Genomic DNA, 27,649 nt, shown 5'->3' with positions numbered 1-27,649 from the left:
CTTTAAAGTGAGTGTTATCTGGAGCACCTGGGTGACTCAGTCGGTTAAGCTTCCAACTCTTAAATTTCAGCTCAGGTCAGGATCTCATAGTTCATGAGCTCGAGTCCCAAGTGGGGCTCTGCACTGACACCTCGGAACCTTTTTGGGAGTCTCTCTCTCTCTCTCTCTCTCTCTCTCAAAATAAGCAAGCATGAAAAAAAAAATAGAGTATTATCAGAGTCCCTGTATCTTAGAGCTTTCTTATGGTGATTAAATGAATTAATCAATATAAGGCACTTAGAATGGGGCACAAGGTGCTCAATAAATAAATCTACCTACTGTCTGTGGGAGGAAATGAATAGAAACCAGAGGGCGCAGATGGAACGGGAACCCGGGAATGTCGGGAGGGAGACCCCATTCAGGGGCCCAACGACACACACAGAGACCCCAGTTCTCTTTCCACCTTTAATCCACCCCAGAGGGGTCTGGGGTGCGGTGTCCTTAAATACAGCCCGGCGCAGCGGGCGGGGGCGGGGCGGGGCCTCAGCTGCACTTGCAGGAGCGCACGATCATGTTGGAAAGCTGCTCCACCTTGGGCTTGCGGCCCACGTAGTATACGATCGGCAGTGGCTCCAGGGCCTGCGGCACGCAGCAGGGAGCCGCCGACGCGCCCGGGTTGTGCTGGTTGTACAGGGCCAGGACCTGCGGGCGGGGTCAGGGTCGGGGGGGGTGGGCAGGGTGCCCCCACCCTGCCCGCCTCTCCCCGTCTCCCTCGGTCTTATCTCATCTCAGTCCGTTCCCAGTCTCTGCCTCCCTTCCTTTTCCACTCTTGTCTTCACAGTCTCTGTTTCGGTGGCAGTGTGTGGACTCCGAGCAAAGCTTTCTCTGTTCATCCTGTCTCTCCCGTTCCGTCTCCTTCCGTCTCTCCGCCTCCTGCATCCAGTCGGGTCACTCGGTCTCCGTGGGTCTTTCCATAGACTGTAGATCCGTAGATCCTGCGTCCGTCTCTACCTGCTCAGAGCCTGTCTCCTGCCATCTCTGGACCATCCTCTCGGATCTCCCAGTCTGTCTCTACTTCTCTCTCATCTGGCTAATTCCTCTCTTTGTCTCCTTCCACTCCCTCGGTCCCTGCTCCCCCCAGCCCACCCTCGGCCAGTCGCCAGACGCACCTTGCTGTACTGCGTGTCCAGGCTCCAGATGTAGGGACAGGGCCCCAGGCAGAAGTTGGCGTGGTAGCCCTTGGGCTCGTGGATCCATTTCCAGCCCAGATCCTTGCGGAAGTCAATATAGAGCTGCCTCACGCAGCAGTTCTTCTCCGTGGAGCTGCAGGGTGGGGTGGAGGGGGCCGGGTCAGGGGGCTCGGCTGCCCTGCTGCACCCCTAGGCGGGCACCCTGGTTGCCCCCAGCCCAGCCCCCATCTCGGTCTGATAAAGAGCAGCATAACAGTAACAGCAACGATAATCACTAACACTGATAAAGCGCTCCCTTTGGTCAAGCCCGGTGCTAAGGGCATCACACTAAACATCATCTCACGCGAGGCTCCAGATAAGCCTGTAAGAAAGTCAAATGACCGTGCGCAAGCCCCTAGTTCTACGTGTGCAACAAATACTTGTTGAACCAGGACCAACTGCTTGGCTGGGATCTACTGGGGGCTCAGTACAAACGAAACAGGCAGGAACCCCTGCCTTCTGGGGCCACGTGCTAGAGACTGTCATGTCAACTCTCTGCTCCGAACATGGCTGAAACACGGCTCCGTGTCTCTTGGGGCAAATGCCCAAACCCTCCCCAGGAATCCCAAGGTGCCACCTCGTCAGCTGATCTCAACTCCCTCCCCACTCTCCCTAACTCCAGACACTCAAGCATCCTCACTGCTCTTCAAATACACTCCTGCCCCAGGACCTTTGCACTCACTCCTGGCTTGCTATTCCCACAGATGTCACTCTGGTTCGTTTCTTCAGTTCATTGAAATGTATGCTCAGATGCCCTTTACACAGGGAGCCTTAACTCCTAGAACACTGCCTAACACGCAGCAGGTACTCAATAATTGGTTAAAACAAAATCAATATCCTCTCCTCAGAGTATCCTTTTTGATCCATCTTTTCTGGATCGTCCAAACGATCGTGAATTCCATTCAGTGTGATAATGGCATTTCAGTTCTGCAAGAAAATATGACAATGTCTGTATTTGACATGGGGCAAATCTTACTGCCTTTTGAAGCTGGATGAGAACCCGTGGGACTTCATTTTATCATACCTTGGTTGCCTTTGTCTACATTTCGAATTTTCCGTAACAGAAGAAAATTTTAACCAGAATAGGAAAAAGAGTCCCCAATATCTATTTTTTTCTTTCTTCTTCCTCTGATTTATTTTCCTTCTTTTTTCTTAATGTTTATTTATTTATTGGGGGGAGGGAGGGGCAAAGAGCGGGAGAGAAAGAATCCCAAGCAGGCTCTGAGCTAGCTGTCAGCACAGAGACCGACACGGCGCTCGATCCCACAAACCGTGAGATCATGGACCTGAGCCGAAATCAAGAGTCAGATGCTTAACTGACTGAGCCACCCAGGTCTCACTGATTTATTTTCCTTCTAAAACTTATTGCCACCCGGTGCGCCAACTCTTGATCTCTAGGTTGTGAGTTCGAGCCTCACACATATTATATATATAATATATATATTTATTTTGAGAGAGAGCACAAGTGGAGGAGAGGCAGAGAGAGAAGGGAGAGAGAGAAGCAAGCTCCATACTGTCAGTGCAGAGGCCAAGGCAGGGCTTGAACCCACAAACCGCGAGGTCATGACCTGAGCTGAAATCAAGAGTGGACACTTAACCGACTGAACCACCCAGGTGCCCCTATATGTTAGGTTTTTAAAAAGCGTGTTGGAGGATAGTGATGTTTTACTGCTCTAGATCATCATCCCTGTCCCATGCTCAGAGGCAAAAGCCAGTCCCCCCCCAAACAAGGCCCAGGCTCCTGCTTGTCTGGAAAGAACCGGGGCATTTTATGTGCTGGCCTCTGGGGCTGTGGCTAAGCTGGGCAGGGACCTTGGCTAAAAGGCTTGATTCATGGACAGCATGAACACTTTATACTCCAGATTCATATCATATGAAAGAGATACTATTCCAAGCTACAGGTACACTATGATCCAAATTCTGTTTTGCATAAAGGAACTAGAAGGAAATATATTCGAGTGTTGATGTTTTAGACGTGGTAGTGATGGGTGATATCTTTCTGTATTTTCCAAATTCTTGACAGACGGTATGTGTTACTTTTAGAATAAGAAAGAGAGGGAGGAAAGAAGGAAGGAAGGAAGGGAAGGAGGAAGGGAGGGAGGGAGGAAGGTAGGAGAGAGGAAGGGAGGAGGGAGGGAGGGAAGAAGGAAAGAAATGAGAGAAGAAGGGAGGAAGAGAGGGAGGGAAGGAGGGAGGAAAGAAATGAGAGAGGGAAGAAGGAAGGGAGGAGGGAAGAAGGAAGGGAGGGAGGAAGGGAGGGAGGAAGGGAGGAGGAAGGAATATGCAGCGGCCTCTCCACACTTCCCCCCCCCAAGAAAAACATACTCTGCAATTTGGGCAAAATAAAAAATATATGGATGTATATGTGTTTCAAACAGACACGCCTCTGGAGGGAGACACAAAAGTCATGAAAGTGACTGCCTCCTCTTCAGAGAGGGGTGGGGGTCCAGCTGGAGGGTCTGAGTATTCCTTCTAGGTTTGGGCCATGTGCACGTACTCACCTACGCAAAAAGTCATCAACAGAGAATGAACTGACCTCAAAACCCTACGAGGCAGGCCTGCCCACTTGGAGGATGAAGGAACTGAGCCCCAGAGAGGGAACGGCTGCCTGCTCACACAAAGCATATAAGTGGTGGAGCTTGGGGCCAGGTTCACGGCCAAGGCTGTGCCCCCCGGGGAGCCTGAGGCCTCATCTGTCCCGCGCAGCCATGTCAGCTCAAGCAGAGCAGGAAGAGGCCATGATCCAGCATTTTCCGGGGCAAGACAAAGGCCTCTCCCAAAGCCACAGAGAGGGGAGCCAGGAATCTGACACCCCTGTGAGCTCAGCCTGCTTTGTCCCCAGTCTGGTTGGGCCTCAGTTTCCTTTTCTGTCCAGAGACACAGGGGATGTTAAATCATATAAGGTGTTGTTTGGGGGCCAAGGAGGCATCAGGAAGTCCGTGCGTGGGTTCAGGGAGGGTCCTGAGCTTCTGAACTCACAGGCATATTTCTGGGGGAAATGCCCGGGCTTTTGGCTTCTCAAGGCCATCCTAAACTCGCAGACGGGAAAGAACCCCCTGTCCAGAATAATCTTTCACTTCCGGTTCAACCCTGGCTGGGGGTTTTGAGGTCCTTGGATTGCAATAATCTGTGACCCTGATTCCCCACCTGGGACATCCTCCCTGTGGGGTCCCCAGAGCAGAACTTGTGGGGAATGTAAATTCTCCCACCCCACCAAAGACCTACTGAGTCAAAAACTGGGGAAGGGGGGGGGGCTGGAGGACAGTAGACCATGTTTAACAAGCTTCCAGGTGACTTTGAGGCACTCTCTAACCCATTTGTTCAGTGCAAGTTCGAGGTCTCTTGCAAAGCTNGAGCCTGAGGCCTCATCTGTCCCGCGCAGCCATGTCAGCTCAAGCAGAGCAGGAAGAGGCCATGATCCAGCATTTTCCGGGGCAAGACAAAGGCCTCTCCCAAAGCCACAGAGAGGGGAGCCAGGAATCTGACACCCCTGTGAGCTCAGCCTGCTTTGTCCCCAGTCTGGTTGGGCCTCAGTTTCCTTTTCTGTCCAGAGACACAGGGGATGTTAAATCATATAAGGTGTTGTTTGGGGGCCAAGGAGGCATCAGGAAGTCCGTGCGTGGGTTCAGGGAGGGTCCTGAGCTTCTGAACTCACAGGCATATTTCTGGGGGAAATGCCCGGGCTTTTGGCTTCTCAAGGCCATCCTAAACTCGCAGACGGGAAAGAACCCCCTGTCCAGAATAATCTTTCACTTCCGGTTCAACCCTGGCTGGGGGTTTTGAGGTCCTTGGATTGCAATAATCTGTGACCCTGATTCCCCACCTGGGACATCCTCCCTGTGGGGTCCCCAGAGCAGAACTTGTGGGGAATGTAAATTCTCCCACCCCACCAAAGACCTACTGAGTCAAAAACTGGGGAAGGGGGGGGGGCTGGAGGACAGTAGACCATGTTTAACAAGCTTCCAGGTGACTTTGAGGCACTCTCTAACCCATTTGTTCAGTGCAAGTTCGAGGTCTCTTGCAAAGCTTTTTTTTTTTTTTTTAAGTAAGCTCTCCCCCTAACATGGGTCTCGAACTCAAGACCCCGAGATCAAGAGTTCCACGCTCTACCAACTGAGCCACCCAGGTACCCCTCTTGCAAAGCTCTCTGCCATCCAGTCCGGGCCTGATGGATAAAAGAAACCCACTTGGGGCCCCAGGACAGGCTGAAGGGCCTCACATTGGATGCTGGGGAAGAGTTCAGGGAGGCTAACTTCCACAATCGCATGTCACGGCCAAGTTCACTGCATCTCTGCCCCTACCCACTTCCTCTCCCCCACCGGATGGTTTCGGAGCACATGCCATCCACCATGTCATTTCATCCATAAATATTTCCACGTGTACCTCCAAGAAAGTGAGAACTATTTTAAAACATAACCACAATACCTTATAAGAAAAATTCTCAATTATTCCTTGATACCATCAAATCTCTAATCGGGGTTCACATTTCCCCACTGGTCTCACAAACGTCTTTTTGTTTTTACTAGTCTGCATGAATAAAGCTCCAAAGAAGGTCTACACATTGCAATTATTTCATATGGAACTTAAGATTCTTTTAGAAATCTACAGAACTCTCTTTGCACTGTATTTGTTGAAGAAAGTGGGTCAGATTTGCCACAATCTAATTGTTGCTGACTGCAAGCCTGTGGTATTCTTTAACACGTTTCTCTGTCCCTGTGTTTCTGAAAAATGGGTCGTTGGATCTACCATTCTGCTCAGCTGCAGGTGCAACCTTTTGGCACAGTTTCTTAGGTCACACTGTATCCCTTCCTGCGGAGGCTCCCAAGGCTGGCTGCCTCCCTTTGTATTGTTATTAATAACATTAATAACGTTCATTCATTCACGGGGTTGCCAGGCTAAGGCTAAGGCTGCTGCTAAGCTTGGAAGCAGAGCTGACTTTCCAGAAGAGGGTCAGTATGTAACAAAGCCCAGAGGTACCTCATCCAAATATTGAGCAGGGGAGGGACAAAGGTCAGATTATGATTCGAATTCTGCAACATCTAACTCTGAATTTCAACATGCGAAGGAATCCAACTTTTCAACTTTCTTAGATTGCAATACTCCAGCAAGCATCTCAAGATTCGAACACTTCAATGACATTTCCAGCTTGCTAGGATTCCCGTAATTCCAACTCGCTGGGATCTTGCCATTTGTGAATTCCGACATCTCAATATCGATACAACATTCCACAATCCTGAGCCCATCACTCAAGAAGTCCCAGCTGCCACCTCGGAAGATCCCAGCTTTCTAAGAGTCTAGCATCCCAACACTGAGCCCCAACACTCTAGGATATCAATAATCCAGCTTTCTCCAACCCCAACATTTGTAAAGGCTAGTTGTTATTGTTGCTGTTATCTGTGTGTGTGTGTGTGTGTGTATAATTTGTGGGAGAGAGTGAGACTCCATGCTCAGGATGGAACTCAGCACAGGACTTGATCCCACAACCCTGAGATCATGACCTGAGCTGAAATCAAGAGTCAGACGTTCCACCTGAGTGACTGAGCCACCCAAGTACCCCAGGGTTGGTTTTTTTTTTAATGTTTTATTTATTTCTGAGAGAGAGAGAGAGAGAGACAGCGTGAGCAGGGGAGGGTCAGAGAAACAGGGAGACACAGAAACTGAAACAGTCTCCAGGCTCTGAGCCAGCTGTCAGCACAGAGCCCGACACGGGGCTCAAACCCATGAACCGTGAGATCGTGACCTGAGCCGAAGTCAGATGCTTAACCGACTGAGCCACCCAGGTGCCCCTGTTTTGTTTTTTTGTTTTTAAGTAGTCTTCATGCCCAGCATGGAGTCCAGTGTGGAACCTGCTCATGACCCTGAAATCAAGACCTGAGCTGAGATCACGAGTTGATGTCCCAGGTGTCCCACTAATGTTAGTATTTTAACACTGGCCTCCATCATTTTGAGGCCAATATTCAAGGTCTCCAGTCTGCCAACACTGGAGACTCCAATCTGTCAATGAGATGAGAATCCGATCCTGAATTCCCAAATTCTAGGATCCCAACATTCCTGGAGTCCAACATTCTCAGATTTCCACCATTAGCACTGAATCCTAGGATCCCCACATTCTAGAACCTCAGCCTGCCAACACGGAACCTGCGCACGCTCGGGTCCCTCATTCTACACACCAACACACCAGCAAGAAAGCGAGCTGAGCTCAACATCCTTGGACTCCACATCCCAGCATCCTAGAACTCGCAGCCCATCCTCTGGGCCCTCCAGGCTGAAGGAAGTGCCAGCCCACGCGCAGCACGGCCAGGGGCCCAACTTGAGCCTCACGCTCGGCCATCATGCCACCAGCGGAGAATGCCACGGTCAAGGGCTGAAAGGTTCACCTGAAGCAGTAGTTGGTGTCCAGGGCCCGGCGGTGGCGCGAGCTGTGCAGGTGCTGGGCCCTCTCCAGCGGGGTGGCCATGAGGAGCAGAAAGGGCCGGTTCATGCCATGGATGGTGGCCAGGTCACCTCGGCGGCTGGAACTGAACCCTGCTTTGGTTCGGAGTTGTAGGGTGTGGGGGAGACACAGACACACACTCTCAGATGGATGAAGGGCGGCAGGGGGCCTGGGGAGGAGGACGCATGCGCGCAGGCGTGCGTGCACACGCGGGGGCGGGGCCGGGCCAGGGAGATGGGGCTCACCGTTGATGTCCACTTGCAGTGTGTTATCTTTGCTGTCGCAGGAACAGTGGGCACTGAGGCGAAAGCCCTCTACTTCCCCTGTGGGAGTGGGAAGCCAGTGTGAGGTGCGGTTCACCCCCCCCCACCGTGGGCGGAGCAAACCCGGGGAGGGGGTTGGGGCCCCTGCCTATCTCTTCCCCTGCCTGCCCTCTCCCTGCACCTTCCTGCTCCAGCTCTTGGCCTTGCTTCCTCTTTTCCGCCTTCAGGTCTCAGCTCAAATGTCACCTCCTCCAGGAGGCCCTCCTGATGCAAGCCCCTCCCCCACCGTGACATCACTTTATTTTCTCCATAGCGCTCACCCTCCCTGACATTTGTATTTGGCTATTTATGTCCCTCATTGTGCTCAGTGGAAAGCAGGATCCATGGGCACAGGGACTCTGGTTTTCTTGCTCCCCGCGGGGCCTAGCCCATGGTCAGCAAAACAAACATCTACTGAGGGCACGCTTCCAGGTGCCCGGCCTTGTCCTAAAACGCTCTGTGAGCATCATTCTCTTCTGATCCTCGCCAGAGCTCCCCATCTAGCAGACATGAAAGCCAAGGCCCCCAGGGGGGAAAGGTAGGGCTGGGGTGCAAACCCACAGGGCAGCTGTGGGAGAAAGGCTTCTTGAACGAACGAGCGAAGGATTTTCTAAGCTCCTACTAGGTGCTGGGCCCCGTGCTGGGTGCTCTAGACCCCACAGTGATGGAGGCAAGCCTTTGCTCTCTGTCCAGCGGCCCCAGACACTCCTGCCAGCACCCACCTGCTCCTTAACCCCCACCTTTCAACATTGGGCCAACCCACCACTTACCCCCAAGTCTCTATACTATCAACTTCCTGCAGGAAGCCCTCCCAGACCCTCTAAGGATGGGTCCCCGGCAGCACTCAGGGCCTCCCCACCCCGCCACTGCTCCTTCGGGTCATCGCTGCCGCCTAGGGCCAGACTTCCTAGATGTCCAGAGGTGGCTGTGGGCCCCGTGAAGGCAGCATCTAGAAGTTGTCTTAGTTACCACTGTGCCCCCAGCAACACCCACACAGGGCGGGGCTCAGAGCCGGGACCTACTGGCGTTTGTTGAGGGGAGGCAGGAACAAAAGGGAGATGGGGAAGGGGGATGTGGGCGCGCTGGACTCAGGTCAGACACCGTCCTCTTACAGACAGACCAGATGTGTCAGGCTCTCCCTGGACTCAGGGTGTGCCTCGAACGCTCTTGCTTCTCCTTTCCCGGGCGGGTTCCACTCAACCCTCAAATTATCAGCTCTGATGTCCCCTCCTCCAGGAAGCCCTCCCTGACCCCAGGCTGGGTCAGGCATCTCCTCTGGGTTCCCTATTCCAGCCCTACCCAATCTAGGTCATTACCATCCAGTTTTCAGGTCTTTCCCCACTTCCCCCACCCCAAGAACGGACCATGGGCTCCGTGAGGGCAAGCGTGGGGCCGTTTGGGTCACTGCTGTGTCCCCAGCATCACCCAGCACAGGGCAGGTGCTCAGTAAACGGGTTAAGTATGAATCACTCAGGTCTGAGGGTCTAGGAGGAGGGCCAGGTCTTGGCGGGGACACGGGGTCCCAGCTGCTAGGCAGGACAAACAACGGGTTACAAAATAGGGGCGGGGCGAAGTGGTCCTTACCTCCATGGCTCAGCCACTGCCGCACCACTCCAGTGACATCAAAGGACAGCCATTCCGGCGAGTCGCTGGGCGCCAGCAGCCGGTTGCTGAGGTAGCGCCAGGAATCATTGCTGTATTTCTGGGGAGAGATGAGTTGCGGGGAGACAGTGGGTTAGATGCTGCTCCACACCCCCAAATACACTGACTGCACCCCCAACTCCTGCTCCACCAAACAGGCGCGGAGTCCCTCAGACAGTCCCCCCAGGCACCCCCCACCGGCGCGGCCCTGGGAGGAGAGGAGAGCCCCAGGCAGGGGTGGAGAGGGGGTGTCAAGGCACCTGGACAGCTCAGCCTCTGCCCCCAGTCCCTGCGGGGCCCCTCCCCCGCCTGAGTTCCCTCACTGGTGGAATCCCAGCCCCTTTCTGCTCGGACAGCCCACCATGCCAAGATCCTCCTCGGACATCCTGGGGTCCCCTGAGCATACAATTCTGCAAATGTGACACCCTGAATTCTGAGAGCCTGTAACTTTCTAGGGGCTTATGTTAGAAGTCATTCCAGAACGCCGGTGCTCGGTAGGCACTCCAAGAATGGCCCGTTTAGTGAACCTGAGGAATTCTGGGAGAGTGATGTTCTAGACACCCAGGAGTCTGACACGCCCCAACCGCAGATGCTGCAGGTCTGATGCCCCCTGTGCAGCGACCCTCTGGGGCCGGGCGGAACACTCCAGGCACTGGCAGCGTGAAGCTGAATTCTCCAGACTCCCAAGAAGTTGACCACAGACAAACTTCCTTTGTTGTAAGAGTCTACCACCTCCCATTAAGCCCAGTGTCCCACATGACATGACATGGCAGAATCTTCTAGAGACCCCAGCCCTTCCAGAGGCCCCAGTCTTCCTGGAGACGCTAACTCTTCGAGAACAGAACTATCCAAGGGAACTTTCTACGACGCTGAAAGTGTCCTTTATCTGCGGCATCCAAATTAGCAGCCACTAACCACATGTGACTATGGAGCACTCGAAATGTGGCCCGTGAGACTGACGGGTTGAATTTTCCCTCTGAGTCAACTTAAATGGCCACGTGTGGCTAGTGGCTACCGTACTGGACAGAATGGCTGGAAAGCCTGCAACCTTTGGAGATTCTGGCCTCCGAAGTGTTTGGTATCCTAGGGTGCTGGAGCCTGAAAGTTCCTAAGGGCCCCATGACTCCATGGGCCGCGTGTCCCCATCTTTCTGAGTCTGCGTGTGGACCCTGCAGCCACCAGCCGTCCAGCTGCCCACCTCGGTCCCAGCGCAGCCCACCTCTGGGCCCCAGGCCCCCACCTGATACAGCTCCACGTGCTGCTCCGCTTTTAACTTGAGCCTCAGCAGACGCAACTCTGCCCGGGAGAGCAAGACGGGCTCAGGCACTGCTTCTCGGAGCTCCGATGTGTTAAAGAGCATATATATGCTGTGTGGGGTACGCTGGACTTTATCATAGATTTCTAGGCGGGAGGAGCAGAGAGGAGGGATGTCAGAGGGGTTGGCCAGGGCGGATGGAGCTGGCACACCCCAGGTCTAAGAGCGTGGGCTCCTGGGGCTGACAGCCCTGGGATGGAACCTGATTCTGACACTTTTTAGCTGTGTGACCTTGGGTGAGTGGCTCTCCCTCTCTGGATTTGTTTCCCCCTCTGTAAAACAGGGGTCTTAGGCACCCTTGTCTCCTGTCATCTGTAAAGTGTCTACTCAGTACAAAGCCGGAAGGGGGGCTGCTGGGCTTGCCCAGGCGCCCCCAAGCACTTGAAGCCTCGGATGCAAATTGAAACGCATGGGGCAGGGGGGTGGGGGTAGGATCGTGGAGCTGCCCTCCAGCTCTGTGACTTTGGGTGTCACATTCCTCCCCAGAACCTTGCTTTCCGACTATTCTTTGGGAAATGACAACCCCCTCAAGCTCCCTAACTGCCAACCAGGTTCTCCTAACTGAAGCGCTGTGTGACTCTGGGCAAGTGGATTCCACTCTCTGGGTCAGATTCTCAACTGTAAAAGGAAGACGGACTGCAGGATTCTATGGTGTGCAGCGAGTGAGCCGGTGCGGTAAAGCAGGCAGCCTGGTTGTGCTAACATGTAAGTTGAGTGCTCAGATTTGCCAGGGGCTATGCACCACATTTTACCAGGGTTCAGACATTTAAACCTCACAACAACCTCATGAGGAAAAGACAATTATTGTACCCATTTTACAGACGGAGAAACAGGTCATTTGCCCCATGGTGACATAGGTAGGGCGCTACAGAGCTGGGATTCTAGCTCAGGTGGCCTGGTCCCAATAAGTGTGCTCTTGACCCCTAGGCTATGCTACCTCCCTGCTACTGTGACATTATTACTACTGTTACTATTATAATTGCTTCCTGCCTTCTCTCCCTCAGCTGGTTAGACAAGGCAACGGTCATTGTAGGTAGGAATGGCTTTGGTGGGGGGAGGAAGAAAATCAGGAAGAGTGCTTTCTAGACTAGGAAAAGTTTGGGATGAGCAGGCAGGCCATGCATGACCTTGTAGGTCAACTGGGGCACATCGTGTAAGGCCTCTGCAGTAGGGGTGCAGAAATGGCGGAGACAGATCTGATGAGAAAGGAGAGGAAACTCCTCCCATGAGCCCCTGCCCCTACTCCTCCCCACTCTAGCCGGGCCGGGCCGGGCCCCCCACAAAGAAGCCCTATCTTGACCCAGGGGTTACTCAGCAAACCCCAAAGGAAGTGTAGTGCAGGGGTGGAGGGTGGGGGCCGGGTGGAGACAGATAGGAAGAAAGGAAGGGCAGGAGACAGATACAGAGGAAGAGAGAAAGGAAGGGCAGGATGGGTCAGAGGGAGGGATGGAGAGACCGCGAGGGGCAGGCGAGGAGGGAGGAGAGGGAGGAGACAGACAGAAACCGAGAGACCCGCGCGTGGGATGCGGGAGACACACGGGCAGAGAGGCATCGGGTTTGGGGGCGAGATGGAGCCAGACCGGGAGGGGAGAAGAGGGTTGAGGGTTAGCGAAATCTCTACGACGAACGTGAACCGACCGCGGAAAAGGCGAGCCCGAAATGTGGGTGGGGAGGGGCGTCACCTGGCTGGAGCTGCAAACTAGGCGCACGCATGCGTGCCCAGGGACCCACAGGTGCACCGCCCAAAACACAGAGTGAAAACAGGGGGGGCTGCCCCAAACCTCCGTGCCACGCGGGACACCTGGGTCCCCGCGTGGGCGCCGAGGGGCCGGGCCCAGCAGCAGCCCCGCCCCAGGCTGGGGTGAAGAGGGCGGGAGGCGCCGCCGCCGCGAGGGCGGGGACCCGACCTGCCCCGTCTCGCCCCAGGCTCCGCGCGCGATCCCCGCCCCCCGGGCAAGGAAAAGGAAGGGAGGGAGGGCGAGGCGGCCGGACGCTGGGGTTTCCCCAGCCTCCCGGAGAGGAACTGGGACTCTGGGGTCCAGACTCTCCTCGTTCAGCTCTGCGGGGTCCTCCTCCCCGCCCCCTTTCAGGGAGGACAGGCTCCTCCCTCCGCGCGTGGCACCCACGTGGGGCTCCCTCACCCCGACCCGCTCGGTTTTCTCACCCCGATCGTGCAGAGTCTCACCCACCCACCTCTCCCTCTAGGGCTCGACTCCTCACTCAGCCCACTTCCCCCCCTCCCGAGGCGTGGGGAGGCTCGCAGCTCCCAGAACGGCACTGTTTCTGTGTCCCTCCACTCCCTCCCCGTCCCCGTTTCTCATGCTCGTCTCCCCTCTCTCCAAACCCCTTCCCACCACCCACAATTCTAGGTTTCTTGGGTGCTTGCTTCCCGCGCTGGGCGTCCTTCTCTCACGTCCATATGCCAAATACTCAGGGTACCTCGCGCGCATCCCCGGCGCCCCCCTGCCCCCGGGGTCTCCGCTGCTCTCCCGCTCCTACCTCCCACCCCCAGACCTCGGGTCCCTTCTTCCCCGCATTTATCACCCTCCTCGCCGCCTCTCTGCGGGCCCTCCCCCAATCCCGCGTGTTCTTCGCGCCTGCTGCAAGCGGATCCACTGTCCCCTTTCCGACACCTCCGGGGTTCGCTTCACCTAGTTTTTCTGTCCTTCTTGAATTTTCTCGCCTCGTGCCCCTGAGCTCTGGGTCAGCTTTCCCCACTGCCTCTCCTCCCTCAAGTGCCGGGGTCTTCGCTTCTCCCAAAGCGGGCTCCCTCTGTGCAGCCCTCACCCCCACGACCCCCCACACTCCAGTGCACTGTGAAGGACGTCTTTCTATCCCTTTATCCCCCCCCCAGTTCCTTCTCTCCGTCTAGGGAACTGCCCCCCACGATCCCGCAGGTTCCCATCACCCACTAGAAGAGGTCCACTTCGCTCCCTATTTCCTGCCCTTCAAGGCCAGATACCTGGGGGGATAGGAAGCTCACTCTTTGAGACCCCCCTCCCGCGTTCCCGGCAACCCCGGGGGTCCTCTTCCTCTAGGCAGTTTCCTCTGCCTGTAATTTCCTCCCCGTGACCCCTGCACTCCGGCGCCCCCTGGGGGCTCCCCTCCAGGGTCCCCGGCCCCACTGAGCTCACTGTTGGTGTTTTCCACCATTAGCACGCGGGTGACCTCCTTGGCGTAGTAGTCCGCCTCCGGCTCGGGCTCCGGCTCGGCGCTCTCCCCGGCCCCCCGGTCGCGGGTGCTGTTGTAAAGGGCCAGCACGGCCTCGGGCAGCGGGCCGGGCGGCACCTCCCCCTGGCTCGGGGGGCTGGCGAGCCGCAGCTTGGACAGGATCTGGCCGCGGATGGCCTCGATGCGCTTCCGCTTCACCAGTTCCATGTCGATGGTCTTGCAGGTGGACAGTCCGGCGACCGGCCGGCCAGGCGTCAGCACTAGTAGCCACAGCAGCGGCAGCAGCAGCGGCAGCAGCCGCAGCCCGGAGGGCGGCATGGGGGAGGCGTCGCCCCCGGCACTGCCGAGAGCGCGAGACCCGCTGGGGTGGGAAAAGGGAGGCCCCGCCCCTAGAGGGGCTCGGCGTCTCCCGAAGAAAGGTAGGAGGGTCGGGATGAGGTGAGGGGAGTCGAAGACCTCAGGGAGAACGGAGTGGAGGTGGAGGGGAGGCTCTGATGGGTGGCTTCTCGGTATCCCAAGGAAAAAACCGAGATGGGCGAGATCTGGTACCAGAGGTGGGTGGTCTTGAGTGGGAAGGTTAAGGAGGTCTGGGAGAGATCCCGTCTCCCGGATCCCGGTGGAGAAGGGTCCTTGGATGCGCGGGGGCTCAGGAGAGAGGCTGGGAGTGGGGGAGCGGCGTGCAGGGGGGTGCGCCCGAGGTCCGGGATCAAGTCTTCGCAGGAGTCCGGGTTGGCGGCTCCTGAGGGCTGCTCCGGAACGGGGGCGCCTGGGGGACGCCGTGGAGGGGGCAGGGAGGGAGCAAGCGTCCGAGGCGGTGGTGGGGGTGGTCTGGGGTCCCCAAGTCCTGCCTCCTGGTGGGGCAGCGCCGCGCCAATCGGTCCCCGCGTCTCTGGCTCCCAGCGGCAGCGGAAAAGTCTCAAAACTTTTTTTCCTCTTCTCCCAACCAGCTCGTCCCTCCTCCCGCTCCTCCTCCCCCTCCTNGGGGGGGGCGCAGAGAGGAGGAAGAGCTGGCAGGGAGGGCTCAGCCAGAGGTTGGGGACACAGGCCACAGGGGATCGGAGAGCGGGGACCCCAGTGGAGAGACGGTGGGAAGCTGGAGTAGAGGCGAAGGTCAGCCAGGAGAAGGGGACCCAGTGGGGAGAGGCGCACAGAGGAGGAGGAGCCCCAAAGAGAGGGGGTCGTACGAGGGCCGCCCCGAGTGGGGAGGGAGACAGAGGCTGAGGCAGAAGACGGGGCAGTGGGTCTGTCAGAAGGTGGGAGCCTGAAGGAGGGTGTCAGGGGGAGGACAGGAGGGCACAAGACCTCTGACAGATGAAGGAAGTCAGGAAGGCACGACACCTGTGAGAACTGCTCTCCTTTATTGAGCACTTCCAGTCTCTTCTCACCCAACACCCTGCGCCCTCACACACTCAACTGCCCCCATTTTACAGATGGGGAAACTGGACCTGAGAGGGCCAGCCCCTGGGCTTGAGGTGTTAGCCAGCACAGAACCCAGGGCCCGCCTTGGCTGGGGTCAGATCAGACAGTCTCCGGCCCCACACTTCTGACCACTGGGCCGTCCTGCCCCTCGAGAGGTAGCCTGGTGGGGACAAGGGCCTGCGGGCGGGGGCGGGGGCAGGGGGGCAGGGTCAGCATTCCACGCCATAGCGGTCGAAGTGACGCAGCAGCAGCCCCAGCTCCAGGTGCACGCTGCCCCCGGCGGCCGTGTGCAGGCGATAGCGGTCCGCCCCGCTGTAGATGGCGTCCCCGTGCAGCAGCTGCGGGCCGCCACCCACGAAGGCCCGTGCCAGCTGCTCCCGCCAGCTGCCCAGGGGCCGCCATGTGGGGCAGTCCAGCCGGTGGGTGCCCGGACTGCTGGGCACGTGGCAAAAGCCGTAGCCTGCAAGCTGGCAGCGGCCGAAGCTGTCCTGTGACCACACCTGGAGATGGAGCCGGGGCCAGCCTGCCGGACGGGAGGGAGGAAGGGAGTGATGACGGGGCTCGGTCTCCCCCTCCTGGATCCCCATCTCCTTGATCCCCACTGGTCCAGTCCCGGCCCCACTGGGTTTCTGCCCCGGCCTTCTCTCCCATTCACAAGGGATCGTTGTGAATCTGTTTCCCTCCCCTGCTGAAAACCCTTCCATGGCTCCCCAGTGCCCTCCCCCTCAATGCCAACCTCAACACCCCAGGCCCTCCGGATCTGCCCTCTGCCCACATCCCTTCCTGTGGCCTCCTCTTCTGTGTCCCCATTTCAGGGCAGCCCCGTCCCCAGGTGAGCGCCTCCGGCCTTGTCCTGGATGCCTCCTTCCTTCCCTCCCCACGGCCCCCCACGCGGTGCTCTCCGGGCCCAGGGCGCTCCTTCCTGTCACCGCCAGTGCACCTTCCACCTGGCAGCTAGAGGCATCTTCCTCCCACATCCACAGGGTCCTCGATGTCCTCAGAACACAGTTCAGCTCCTCAACCTGGGAGGCAAAGCCCTTGGACATCTGGCTCCATTTCACCCTCCTTACTGCACCCCCTCCTCCGTGCTAGGCCCTATTCTAGAAGCTGGGGACACGGTGGTGAACAGAGCAGACAAAAATTCCTGACATCCTAGACAACGAGTGTAGTAAATAAGCAAATTATAGGGTATGTCAGATGGTGATAACTGCTCTGGAGAAAAATAAAGCTGGGGGTGGTGGGGGTGGGGATGCAGTTTTGGAAAGTAGGTGATCAGGAGCAGCTTTTCTGAGGAGGTGACGGTTGAGCGAACGCTTGAGGGAAGGGAGCCGGCCATGTGGATGGACATGGGGGGGGGGGAAGAATGCCCCCAGGAGAAGGAACAGTGTGTGCAAAGGCCCTGAGGTGGGAGCTGGCTGGTGGGGCCAGCGTGGCTGAGGCCGGCTGAGGGAGAGAGGGACAGGAGGGGACAGAGCCGATTGTGCCGGCCCCTGTGACCCAGGATAAGGCTTTGGCTTTTACCCCGAGTAAGATGGGGACCGTGCAGGGTTCTGGGTAGAGACTGGACGTGACCCAACTTGGGGGCTCACAAGGGGACAGACTATGGGGCATGGAGATGCACAGGGAAGAGGCTACAGTAATATCCAGGTTAAGACGTTGAGGGTGGACAGACCGAGGGGCCCAGAGAGAGANCAGGACAGTCGCCTGCGTCGCCTCCGGCCCATCGGCCCCAGGCAATCAGAAGAATCTTTTAAAATTGAAATCTGACCTGTTGGTCACCTGCTACGGCTCCCAAGCGCCTTCTGGAGATGGCCTCAGTTCCCAGACCTGTCTCCCCACCACCTCACCCCTGGCCCTTCCCTTACACACCCTCGATCCTCCAAATGCCCCCGGCTCACTTTCCCCTTTGGGCCTTTCATACACAGCCCTCTGCCTAGAGCCTTCTTCTGTACCAGCTCCTACTAGCCCTTCACAGCAAAGCTCAAACATCCCTTCCTCCAGGAAGCTCTCCCTGAATTCCCTCAGTCGGGCTTCTCCTCTGGGGTCCCCCTACCCTCTAGGATCCCCCATTCCAGTCCTGCCCACTCTGGGATGCCACCGTCTGGGACAGCTCTGTCTCCCCCCAAGAGATGGCGAACCCGAAGAGGACAGGGCTGGGGGGCTGTCTCAATCACCGACACTGCCCTGGCATCACCCAGCACGGGCCGGGCGCAGGGCAGACGCTCAGTAAATATTATTTGTATTGTTGAAACACGTGTCATGTTGACTTAGGCTATTTCCTAGAATCCACTCCTCTCTAGTGATCTAAATTTTCCACGAGAAAAGGCTTTCTGATACCCTTCCTCCCCCGCGTACTCGCTTCCCCTGTGAGCAGCTGCAGAAACAGCTAGCAGCCCTGCCTCCCCCCCCCCTTCACCCCCTCCCAGCTTCCTCCGGAGTGAAGACTCTCGTTTGTCTCTTTGAAAGCCACCTCCGCTCTCTCCCTGGTGCCCACCTTCCCCTCGCCCCCTGCAGCCCTGGCCAGCCTAGCCTGGCACGCTCTGGAGCCAACCTGCCTCTCCGGGCCCAGGCTTGGCCAGGAAAGGGCACGGGGCCCAGGCCGGGAACCCACCTTGGAGGCCTTTGGTGGCGAAGTGCAGGTCGATGGGGTGGGACCAGTAGGCCATGTCCCCTACTTGGGGGGTGTCCACCTGGGTTTGGCCCTCCCGGATGCCCGACAGGAGCTTCCACGCTGCCCCTGCAGGGAGGAGTAGGAAGCAGACATCAGGAAGGGGANTGTGTGTGTGGGGGGGGGGGGGGGGGCAGGAGTTATAAGGTGTGTGGACTCTGGAGCCAAATGTGTGGGTTCAAATCCTGGTACTATTTCTCCCTGCCTGTGCAACCTTGGGAGAGTTACCATCCTCTGCCTTGGTCTCCCCTGCTGTAAAATGGGTGTCATCCTAACACATCCCTCGTAGTTTTGTGAAAAGATTAAATGAGCTAATACAGAGAGCCCTCAGCAGAGTGTCTGGGGGCACAGTGAGTACTAGATAAGTGTTGGATATCGTTTTCTGACTCCTCACCCCATTTTACGTTTAGTTTTTAAACATTTTTTAATGTTTTATTTCTTTCTGAGAGACAGACAGCATGATGAGCAGGGGAGGGTCAGAGAGAGAGGGAGACACAGAATCTGAAACAGGCTCAGGCTCTGAGTTGTCAGCACAGAGCCCGACACGGGGCTCGAACCCACGAACCGTGAGATCATGACCTGAGCCGAAGTCGGATGCTTAACCGACTGAGCCACCCAGGCGCCGCCGCCCCCCACCCCATTTTATATTTAGAGGCCTAGTTCAAGGACTAAGATGGGGCCAAGGATGTCCCTGCAAGAGCACCAGCAAAGGGTGAAAGGTGCTAAAATGAATTCACTTCATCTGCCCTCTAGGGCTCTTAATCCCCACCCTAGCCCCTGGTTTAGACCCTCCTCCGCAGCCCACAAGGCCCTCCATGGCCTGGCCTGTGTCCCCTTCCCACCACTCACCCGTCACCACCCTCTAGCCTCAATGGCCCCATTTCTGTTCTCCCCCCCCCCACCCCAGGGCCTTTGCACTGGCTGTTGATGATGCTCATAAAGCTCTGCTCCTAGATATGCCTGGTTTTTTCTCATTCTTCAGGGATAGACTCTGGTGCCGCTTTCACAGAGAGGTGCTCCCTCACCCTCCTATCCAAACACGAGTCCCTGTCACATCATCTCCTCTCACTTCCTCTGGTACCTACCACTGTCAGTAATCACTATGCTCATTTCCTCACCTGCTCTTTAATCCTGTGTCCTCTCCTGGGAGCCCCAGGAAAGCACATCTTTTGTATACTGCTGGGTCCCCAGGACCTCAAACATGGGATTTGTACGCAGAAGTTGCTCAATACATGTTTGTTGGACAAGTAAGTGCTCCTAGGAGTTGGGTGCTGATATAATTCCCATTTTATAGGTAAAGAAACAGACTCTGAGGGGCGCCTGGGTGGCTTAGTTGGTTAAGCGTCCGACTTTCGCTCAGGTCATGATCTCACGGTTCGTGGGTTCGAGCCCCGCGTCGGGCTCTGTGCTGACTGCCAGCTCAAAGCCTGGAGCCTATTTCAGAGTCTGTGTCTCCCTCTCTCTCTGACCCTCCCCTACTCATGCTGTCTCTCTCCTAGAAATAAATAAAACATTAAAAAAAAAAAAAAAAAGAAACAGACTCTGAGAAGGAAAGTCACTTGGCCATTTAGTCCATGAACATTTATTGAACACCTGCTGTATGCCAAGCCCTGTCGTCCATGCTGCGGCACAACAGGAATGGGACTGACCAACGTCCCACGGCGGCCCTGGACTCAAACTGTGCTCTGTCTGACTGCAGGGCCCAAGCCCTTTATCTGGCTGCCCCTGAACTCTCTGCTGGATTAACTGCCCCCCACCCCCCGACCAAGAGTCCCCTGAAATAATAAAAATCACGTTGGTGATCTCTTCCTTCTGGGCCACGTGAGGAAAGTGCCAGGCCTTGAGTCAGGCTCTTCACTTATGAGATTTCCCCAGACTCCTATAAAAGACTAGTATTCCCACTCTACCACTTTATAGATGAGGAAAATGAGGCTGGGGGGGGCGGGGTCAGCACGTGGCCAGGGTCACAGAGCAGGTGGGCAGGTGAGTGGCGGGGTCCGGACTCCAGGGCCTGCCTCTTCTCTGCTCAGCTGGAGGACCCTAGTTTCCCCAGGGATCTCAGCCAGCACCCTACCTACCAGTGAAATCACAAAGGACCCAGGGCGCCTCCGAGATGAAGATGGCAACAGCCGCGCTATCTCAGGAGCATTCATCTGTGCTGGGCAGCACACCCAACGCTTCACTCGCAGAACCCCATCCAGTTTTTACACAAGCGAGGCAAACACTGGCTCAGGCCCTCTTCTCAGTGCTGGTTGATTTCATTTAGTCCTTACAACAACCCCATGAAGTATTATTATTCCCATTGTACAGACAGGGAAATCAAGGCAAAGACAAGTGCCCAAGGTCACGCAATTAAGATGTGGTTTTGCACTCAGGCAGTCTGCTCTTAACCCTGCTGCCTCTTAGCTGCTATGAGCTTCGTTTTTATAGACAAGGAGACTGAGGCTGGGAGAGGTCAAGTCCAAAGGCCACCACTCAGTAGGTGAGCTAGTTAGCATGTGAGCCCAGATCTGGCGGCCTATGGCCCTATCCTTTCCTGGATGCTGTGCTGCCTCTGAGGGGGAAAATGGGGACTTCCAAAGCCTCTCCTGCCACTGTGTGGATGAACCCCGATGACTGATAGAAAGAGGTTCCTACATTCTCAGAGAATTATGAATACAGGAGGGTGGGCGGCCTCTTCTCTGTAAATATGAGATCAAAACCCATTTTACAGTACGAATTTAATCTACAGAGACTGTTAAGCAACGAACGGAGATGGGAGAGGGACTCAGACCCCCCCCCACAAGGCAGTGAATGAAGTCCAGTGGGGATAGGCTGTCTAGTGTTTTGAGGGTGTATGGGGGGGGGCTAGCCTATAGTCCCATATCCTCAAGGGGCTTTGTGTTCAGAGAGGGGAAGCCAGAGCTCCCACAGAGATGAGACAGAAGAACAAGGAGTGTGAGATTCACACTATCTGAGTACCGTCATGGCTAGGAGTCCTGAGAGCCAATGGAAGATGAGGATCGGGGACTAGGCGAGGGAGTCAAGGAAGGAAGGTAGAAACTCTGGGCTTGAGGGTCTGGGTAGGGAAATGAACGCGCCCCAGAATACCTGTGTGGACGCCCCACTTGCAGAAGAGGCTACTTTCCGAGAAGCCGGTGGCCCCCATGATCTGCCCGATCACGTGCACCTCAGCCATGGCCCTGAGGGAAAAACGCAATCACAGCCCAGTTAACTGTTCTATTATCCCCACTTGACAGATGGGGAAACTGAGGCCTACCAAATAAGGGGGAGTAGGAGGTTTCCAAACTAGTTTCGTCAAACTACTGAGGCTGCCGCCTTAACCATGAGTCTCCCCGCTCCTCCAGGAGAGCCCCGGGGAAATGACGGGGGTGAGGTGAGAGCAGAGAGAGAAGCTGGCATCTCCACCCACCTCTAAAATAACCTCTTCCTTGTGCTCTGCGCAGCGGAAAACCCCGCCCCAAGGCCTTATGACCCCGCCCACAGGCGCAAAAGCTCCGCCTCTTCGCGTCGGATCCCCAAGCGCCGAAGGCGCAGGCATTTTAAGGGCAGGACCGCCTTAGCCCCGCCTCTAGGCCCGCGCATGCGTTATTCCTACCTCACAGCACCCAACGGTTAGGTCGGGCCAAGAGACAGCAGGGATTGCAGTTCATGGGCCTGACCTGGCCCTCTCTCCGCGACTGCTGACTTCCTAGGCTTGTCTCGCGCCTCTCCCAGGACCTTCCCGGCAGCGAGAGACCCGAGGCGCGGATCCCTCCGAAGTTGCACCCGCCTTCGGGCTCCCTGGTTGTTGCTGGGGCAACAGCAGCCTCCTCCCCTCGTCTGGCACCCGCCCTGTGGGTCGCTAATTGGCCCTAACAATCTTAGGGGGCGGGGCTAATGTATGATGGACGTTTTGTCTCCCCATCTCTCTCCATTTTGGGAAAAGCGTCTCTCCGCACACTCAAGGTTCCGCCATTTGGGGCGTGGTCGGGCAGCTGCCATCTTGAGTGTGGCTGAGGAAGTCTCCGTGCCAACTGTTTCTGCCAGATCCCTTCCTCACAGAATAGGCGAATCCATCCACGCTGCGTGTCTCCACAAACGCTCTCGCAGCCAGGACCACAAATCAGAGACTTGAGCCAGGACCAAGGGGAAGTCTCTCTCAAGGTCATTGCATGCATCCCCATGTCTTTATGAAAAAAAATCCTTCCTCCTTCGGATTCTCCCCAGAGAAACTCAATTTGGGGAGAGGGGTTTTCCTTCCTTTTTTAGTTTCCTGTGGCTCTTCACTGGCTGATAAATCCGACTTCCTTCTCAGAAATACCGCCCAGTTCACGGTTAGTGCTGAGTCTGAGTAAGGAGGGGGAGCGTGGGGGAAAGGGTATGAGAAATGAGGAACCGAGGCCCCTTTTTCTGCAGAAAATTTGGTTCTTGAAGGCTGGACTCTACCAGCAGTTTGTCATGTGACCCTACAGGTGTCCAAGCCTCGGTGTATCTCATCTGTGTAATGGGTGTAAGTAGGGGGGACCGAGTTCGAGGCACTGACGTATTCTGATTTCCTGAGCAGTGTGCCTTCTCCAGCCTCTAAATCCGCCTGAACCCTAATCCCTATTCCTCTAGCCCAGACCGGGAGTCCAAAGGAAATTCATTTTTCTACTTTTCCCAAAATGAGGCTCCACCAGTTAGCATCAGGAAGTCAAAATTATAGGGAGGGGGCAACATTTCAATAGGATAGTATTAACATAAATAAAATACTTCAATAGGATTACATTTCACTAATAGGTATATTTGAAAGCTACCGTTTATTGAGTGTATTTTCTGTGCCAGACCCTGTAAACTGATCGTTTTGATTGCATGATTTTGTTTAATCCTCAGACACCCCACAGGGTAGTTAATGTCAGCTTTATTTAAGATGAAAAAATTGGCCCAAAATCATTTGCCTCAAGTCACGTTAATTGTAGCGCTGTCTACCTCTGCCTAAACATGATGTCCTTAACCTCTTTGCTGTCCTTCCTTTCTTTGAAAAGAAAGTGTCTTTCGTTATTCAAAGGCGTATGGAGATTGTGTCTGGATGTTTTCTAAGATCCACCACTTCCCACATCCAACCAGTCTGGTTCTGTCAGTGCTCCTTTTTTTTTTTTTTTTTTAATTGGTTTTCTCCTTACTGGTTGATATTAGTGATTAAGAAAATGGTTCCCGGGTCAACCACCAAGATGGAAGTCTCTCAGCTCTGCACCTTCTGTGTGACCTGTAGCCAGCCTGTCTGTACTTTGCTTTTTCTTTTCTGTAACGTGAGGATGAAAGACAGGCCCCACCTTGTTGGACTGTTGTCAGGCTTTGATGCGTTCGTCTATGAAGCTCTTTTAAAATAAGCTCAACACTGGAGCCCTCGGGTGGCTCAGTCAGTTAAGCGACTGAGTCTTGATTTCGGCTCAGGTCGTGATCTCGCGGTTGTGAAAGCCAGCCCCAAGCCCAGCTCCATGCTAAGCGTGGAGCCTGCTTGGTATTCTCTGTGTGTCCTTCTCTCTCAAAATAAATAAATATAAAAACTTTTAAAAGTAAATAAAATATGCCCACAATTATTTTTTATTATTATTATTTTTTTAGTAAGCTCTATGCCTAACTGTGGGGCTCGAACTCACGACCCTGAGACCAAGACTCACGTGCTCTTCAGGATGAGCTAGCCAGGCGCCCCTGTCCACAGATTCTGTGATATGCCTTCTTTCTTTTTTTATTTTACTTTCTTTTTAAAATTTCTTTTTAATTGATTTATTTTTTGAGAGAGAGAACGAGCAAATATATGGGCGGGGGAGGGCCTGAGGGAAGGGGAGAGAGAATCTTAAGGAGGCTCCATGCCCAGTGCAGAGCCCCTCATGGGGCTTGATTGCAAGACTCTGGGGTCATGACCTAGGCCAGCATCAAGAGTTGGGCACTTAATCGACTGAGCCACCCAGGCACCCCTCATATACCTTCTTTCAATACGTGGAAACTAATTCCTCTCCCCCTGGGTCTGAGCTTCACTTAACACTTCCTTCTAGAATACGGCAGAAGTTGCTGTGTGACTTTCGAGACTAGGTCATAAAAGGCATTGAGGCTTCCTCCTTGCTCTTTCTCTTGGATGGCTCCTCTAGGGGAGAAGCAGCCATTGGAAAGACCTTATGGGGAAGAACTAAAGCCTCTTGCCAACAGTGAACACCATGTGCGTGATCTATGTTGGAAACAGATCTCCCAGCCCCAGTGAGATCTTCAGATGACAATAGCTCTGGCCAGCATGCTGACTGTAACTTCATGAGGCACCTGGAGTCATAACCACCCCGCCAAGCCCTTGCCAGATTCAAGGCCAACAGAGACTATGTTAGATGATAAATGTTTGCTTTAAGCCACGGGGTGTTGGCGAATGATTTGCTGTGCAGCCATAGGATGTGTAATGAGTTTAGGACAGTGCTGGAAACTAGGAAGCAGCATAAATGTTTGCTATTACTGATGGGTCTTAGTGTTGTTAATTTTGGAATGGAATATTTCGCATATCCTTTTTGTTTTTTAATTAATTTCTTTAACGTTTCTTCATTTTTGAGAGACAGAGCACCAGCAGGGGAGGGGCAGAGAGCAAGAAGGAGACACAGAATCCGAAGCAGGCTCCAGATAGGGGGCCAGAACTCGCGAACCGTGAGATCATGACCTGAGCCCAAGTTGGACACTTAACTGAGTGAGCCACCCAGGTGCCTGTCCTTCTTTTTTTTTTTTAAGTTTGTTTATTTTGGGGGGTGGAGGACAGAGAAAGAGAAAGAAGGAGAATCCCAAGCAGGTTCTGTGCTGTCAGCTCAGAGCCCAACACAGGGCTTGAACTCAAGAACCGTGAGACCTGAGCCAAAATCAAGAGTGGGGCACTCAACTGACTGAGCCACCCAGGCACCCCTCTTTACTTTTTATTTTTAAATTTGTAAAATTGTGGTAAAAGACACATAACACACAATTTGCCATTTTAGCCATTTTTAGGGGTACAGTTCAGTGGCATCAAGTACATGCACAGAAATGTGCAACTAACCTCTAGAATCTTTTCATCTTGCAAAACTAAACCTCTGTAAACATTGAAAAACAACTTCTCAGGATCATGCTTTTTTTTTTTTTAAGTTTATTTATTTTGAGAGAGAGAGAGAGAGTGTGTGTGTGTGCATGCTTGCGCACGAGCAGGAAAGGGGTAGAGAGAGAGGGAGAGAGAGAATACTAAGCAGGCTCCCCACTGTCAGCGCAGAGCCAGACACAGGCCTCAACCCCACGAACTGTAAGATCATGACCTGAGTCGAAATGAAATCGAGAGTCAGATGTTCAACGGACTGAGCCGCCCAGCGCTGCTGGAGGAAGTGGGGTGGGGGGATGGGCGAACAGGCTTTCAGTTGTGGAATGAATGAGTCTTGGGGCTAAAAGGTGCAAAATAAGGAACATGGTCAATGACATTGTAATGGCGCTCAATGGGGACAAGTCGGTGGCTGCGCTTGCTAGCTCGCTGGCAATGAGCATAGCTTGAGGCATAGAGCAGTTAGGTTACTATGTTTACACCTGAAACTAATGTAAATTGTGTGTCAACTATAGTAAAACACACACGCAGAAACTAAAAAAAAGAAAAAAACACCAAATAACTAAAAACTAAACTGAAAACAAATCGGGCAGGGGTGCCTGGGTGGCTCAGTTGATTGAACATCTGACTCTTGATTTCGGCTCAGGTCATGATCCCAGGGTCCTGGGATCAAGCCCTGTTTTGGCCTCGGCACTGAGCGTGGGGCCTGTTTGGGATTCTGTCTTTCTCCCTCTGCCCCTGTCTCCCTCTTGTGTTCTCTCTCTCTGTCTAAAATGAAAAAAAAAGAAATAAAAACGAACGAAAAACAGCTTCCCATCCACCACCATTCTACTTTCTGTCTCTATTAATATGACCATCTGGGAGCCTCATAGAAGTAGAGCCCATCAACAGCTGTCCTTTTACAATGTCTCCAGGCTTAGTCCATGTTGTCAGGCATGTCAGAATTTTCTTCCTTTTAAGGTGGAATCGTATATACCCCATTTTCTTCACTCAGTCCTCTACTGATGGACACTGGTGTGCTTCCGTCTTTCGGCTGCGGTGAATAACACTGCTATGAAGGGGTGCCTGGGTGGTTCAGCCGATTAGGCATCCAAACTTGGCTCAGGTCATGATCTCACGGTTCGTGAGTTCGAGCCCCGCGTCCGGCTCTGTGCTGACAGCCAGCTCAGAGCCTGGAGCCTATTTCAGAGTCTGTATCTCCCTCTCTCTCTGACCCTCCCCTGCTCACGCTGTCTCTCTCTCTCCTAGAAATAAATAAAACATTAAAAAAAAAAGAAAAAAGAAAGATGTCGCATGTTTCCTAGTGATTGCCTGCAAGAAACAACAACCAGGGCCCAGGTCGAGGAGAGGGTAGCAGGTTCTCTCTCCCGGATAACATAACCCGCCCAGGTCCCTCTCTATCCTCCAGAGGGTCTGCCCGCTTGTCTGCCCGAAACTTTGGCTGTGCCAAGCTGCACTTGCAGACACCATCTGCTCTCCCTGGGAGTGGGGCCTGTGCCAACTCCAGCGTCTGGACTCTTGGCACCGAGCCCTGGAGCCCTGGAGCGAGGGAGCTCTGGCCAGCCCCGCATCGAGAGGGGAATCCTCCCGCTTGACCTACTGGGACTGGTAAAAAGGAGGGCTTCTGGGCGGAGGAAGCCCGTGCAAGCTGGGTGGGCTCCATGAGGGCGAGAGGCCTGCGGGGTGAGGAGTGTCCCTTATGCAGCCTGATGGGAGACAGAGGTTGATAAATCATTAACTCAGAGACATCACCAAACATGCTCAGAGTGCCAGCACTGCCAGGCTCTGGGTAAACGGTGGACGCTGGGTGTCGCACCTGATCTAAGTGCTTTATGTGTTATCGGGCTAAAGAGGCAGGGAGTGTTTAGCCCATTTCACAGATGAAAAAAAAAAAATGAGGGTTCCGAGACGCGATGCCAATGTCCCGCGGGCCCAGAGCAGGTGCCCTGAAGAGCCTGGAAAGTAATTCGGGTCTGTGTGGGTCTAAACACTGACTCAAAGGAACTCCATTCCTTCTTGCCCCGCTTCCTCCCTTTCCCTTGGGCGGGCAAGGAATACAGCCCTGGGTTACAAAGCTCCAGCTGTTTACCTCGGCCTAGTGAGCACACGCCTCTGACCCTCCCTCTCCTTATCTGTACAACAGATAGAGCTGCCTAGAGGAGTCAATGCAAGATGGTTGTAAATCCTCTAAACCCACCGGCCAGGGCTCGGGGCTCAGTCTGCACTCAGTGAACTAGCGGGAGGCTCCCAGGCAAGTGCCCAACCTCTCTGCGCCTGTTTCCTCCTGCGTACACCAGGACAGTAAATGACGGTGTCTCTTCGGTCCTTGCGAGGAATAAACGTGCCTGCGTCCATGCACGGCACTGAGAGCAGTGCACACAGTTAGCGGCTGTTGCTGTTATTATTATTGGGCAAGAAGAGTGGGGGAGTGGAGGGGG

General features: G+C 54.8%; 3 protein-coding genes across 10 annotated transcripts in view; 1 reads left to right on the top strand and 2 right to left on the bottom strand.

Moving 5' to 3' along the window:
- Positions 1 to 430: 430 nt before the first annotated feature.
- Positions 431 to 15,044, bottom strand: TGFB1 (transforming growth factor beta 1). 2 transcript variants are annotated; one of them, XM_077773890.1, is made up of 7 exons: positions 14,034 to 15,044; positions 10,825 to 10,985; positions 9,528 to 9,645; positions 7,887 to 7,964; positions 7,586 to 7,736; positions 1,149 to 1,302; positions 431 to 681 (listed from the first exon to the last, which is right to left on the bottom strand). In XM_077773890.1, the coding sequence occupies exons 1-7, from the start codon at positions 14,386 to 14,388 to the stop codon at positions 523 to 525; spliced, it is 1,176 nt and encodes a 391-aa protein (XP_077630016.1). In that variant the 5' UTR covers positions 14,389 to 15,044; the 3' UTR covers positions 431 to 522. The 2 variants fall into 2 exon arrangements, with proteins under 2 accessions (XP_077630016.1, XP_077630018.1); XM_077773892.1 differs by having other exon boundaries at positions 7,586 to 7,733.
- Positions 15,045 to 15,409: 365 nt separating this feature from the next.
- Positions 15,410 to 21,974, bottom strand: B9D2 (B9 domain containing 2). Of its 2 annotated transcripts, none has more exons than XM_077773878.1 (4): positions 21,756 to 21,974; positions 21,248 to 21,339; positions 18,101 to 18,226; positions 15,410 to 16,012 (listed from the first exon to the last, which is right to left on the bottom strand). In XM_077773878.1, the coding sequence occupies exons 2-4, from the start codon at positions 21,333 to 21,335 to the stop codon at positions 15,699 to 15,701; spliced, it is 528 nt and encodes a 175-aa protein (XP_077630004.1). In that variant the 5' UTR covers positions 21,336 to 21,339; positions 21,756 to 21,974; the 3' UTR covers positions 15,410 to 15,698. The 2 variants fall into 2 exon arrangements, with proteins under 2 accessions (XP_077630004.1, XP_077630006.1); XM_077773880.1 differs by lacking the exon at positions 21,756 to 21,974 and adding an exon at positions 21,570 to 21,613.
- Positions 21,975 to 22,133: 159 nt separating this feature from the next.
- Positions 22,134 to 27,649, top strand: part of TMEM91 (transmembrane protein 91) — a 10,468-nt gene continuing 4,952 nt past the window's right edge. The window contains exons 1-3 of one of the 6 annotated variants that reach the window (XM_077773662.1): positions 22,313 to 22,473; positions 24,718 to 24,855; positions 27,355 to 27,462. The gene's annotated coding sequence lies outside the window, so the exon portion shown is untranslated. The other 5 variants (XM_077773663.1, XM_077773659.1, XM_077773661.1 and 2 more) reach the window with 5 other exon arrangements.

Source organism: Crocuta crocuta, unplaced genomic scaffold, assembly GCF_008692635.1.
Source record: "Crocuta crocuta isolate KB4526 unplaced genomic scaffold, BGI_CrCroc_1.0 scaffold267, whole genome shotgun sequence".
NCBI classification, from domain to species: domain Eukaryota; kingdom Metazoa; phylum Chordata; class Mammalia; order Carnivora; family Hyaenidae; genus Crocuta; species Crocuta crocuta.
This window is presented reverse-complemented; position numbering and strand designations above follow the sequence as displayed.

What these genes read in the sequence shown, in the direction of transcription:
- TGFB1 (XM_077773890.1), bottom strand. Translation starts at nt 14,388, where the DNA reads ATGCCGCCCTCCGGGCTGCGGCTGCTGCCGCTGCTGCTGCCGCTGCTG. An exon ending in GCAGTGGCTGAGCCATGGAG is followed by an intron (nt 7,965 to 9,527) that starts GTAAGGACCACT and finishes CCACTCCCACAG; the next exon opens with GGGAAGTAGAGGGCTTTCGC. An exon ending in ACTGCAAGTGGACATCAACG is followed by an intron (nt 7,737 to 7,886) that starts GTGAGCCCCATC and finishes TCCGAACCAAAG; the next exon opens with CAGGGTTCAGTTCCAGCCGC.
- B9D2 (XM_077773878.1), bottom strand. Translation starts at nt 21,335, where the DNA reads ATGGCTGAGGTGCACGTGATCGGGCAGATCATGGGGGCCACCGGCTTC. An exon ending in CAAGTGGGGCGTCCACACAG is followed by an intron (nt 18,227 to 21,247) that starts GTATTCTGGGGC and finishes TCCTCCCTGCAG; the next exon opens with GGGCAGCGTGGAAGCTCCTG. An exon ending in CGCCACCAAAGGCCTCCAAG is followed by an intron (nt 16,013 to 18,100) that starts GTGGGTTCCCGG and finishes CCCGTCCGGCAG; the next exon opens with GCTGGCCCCGGCTCCATCTC.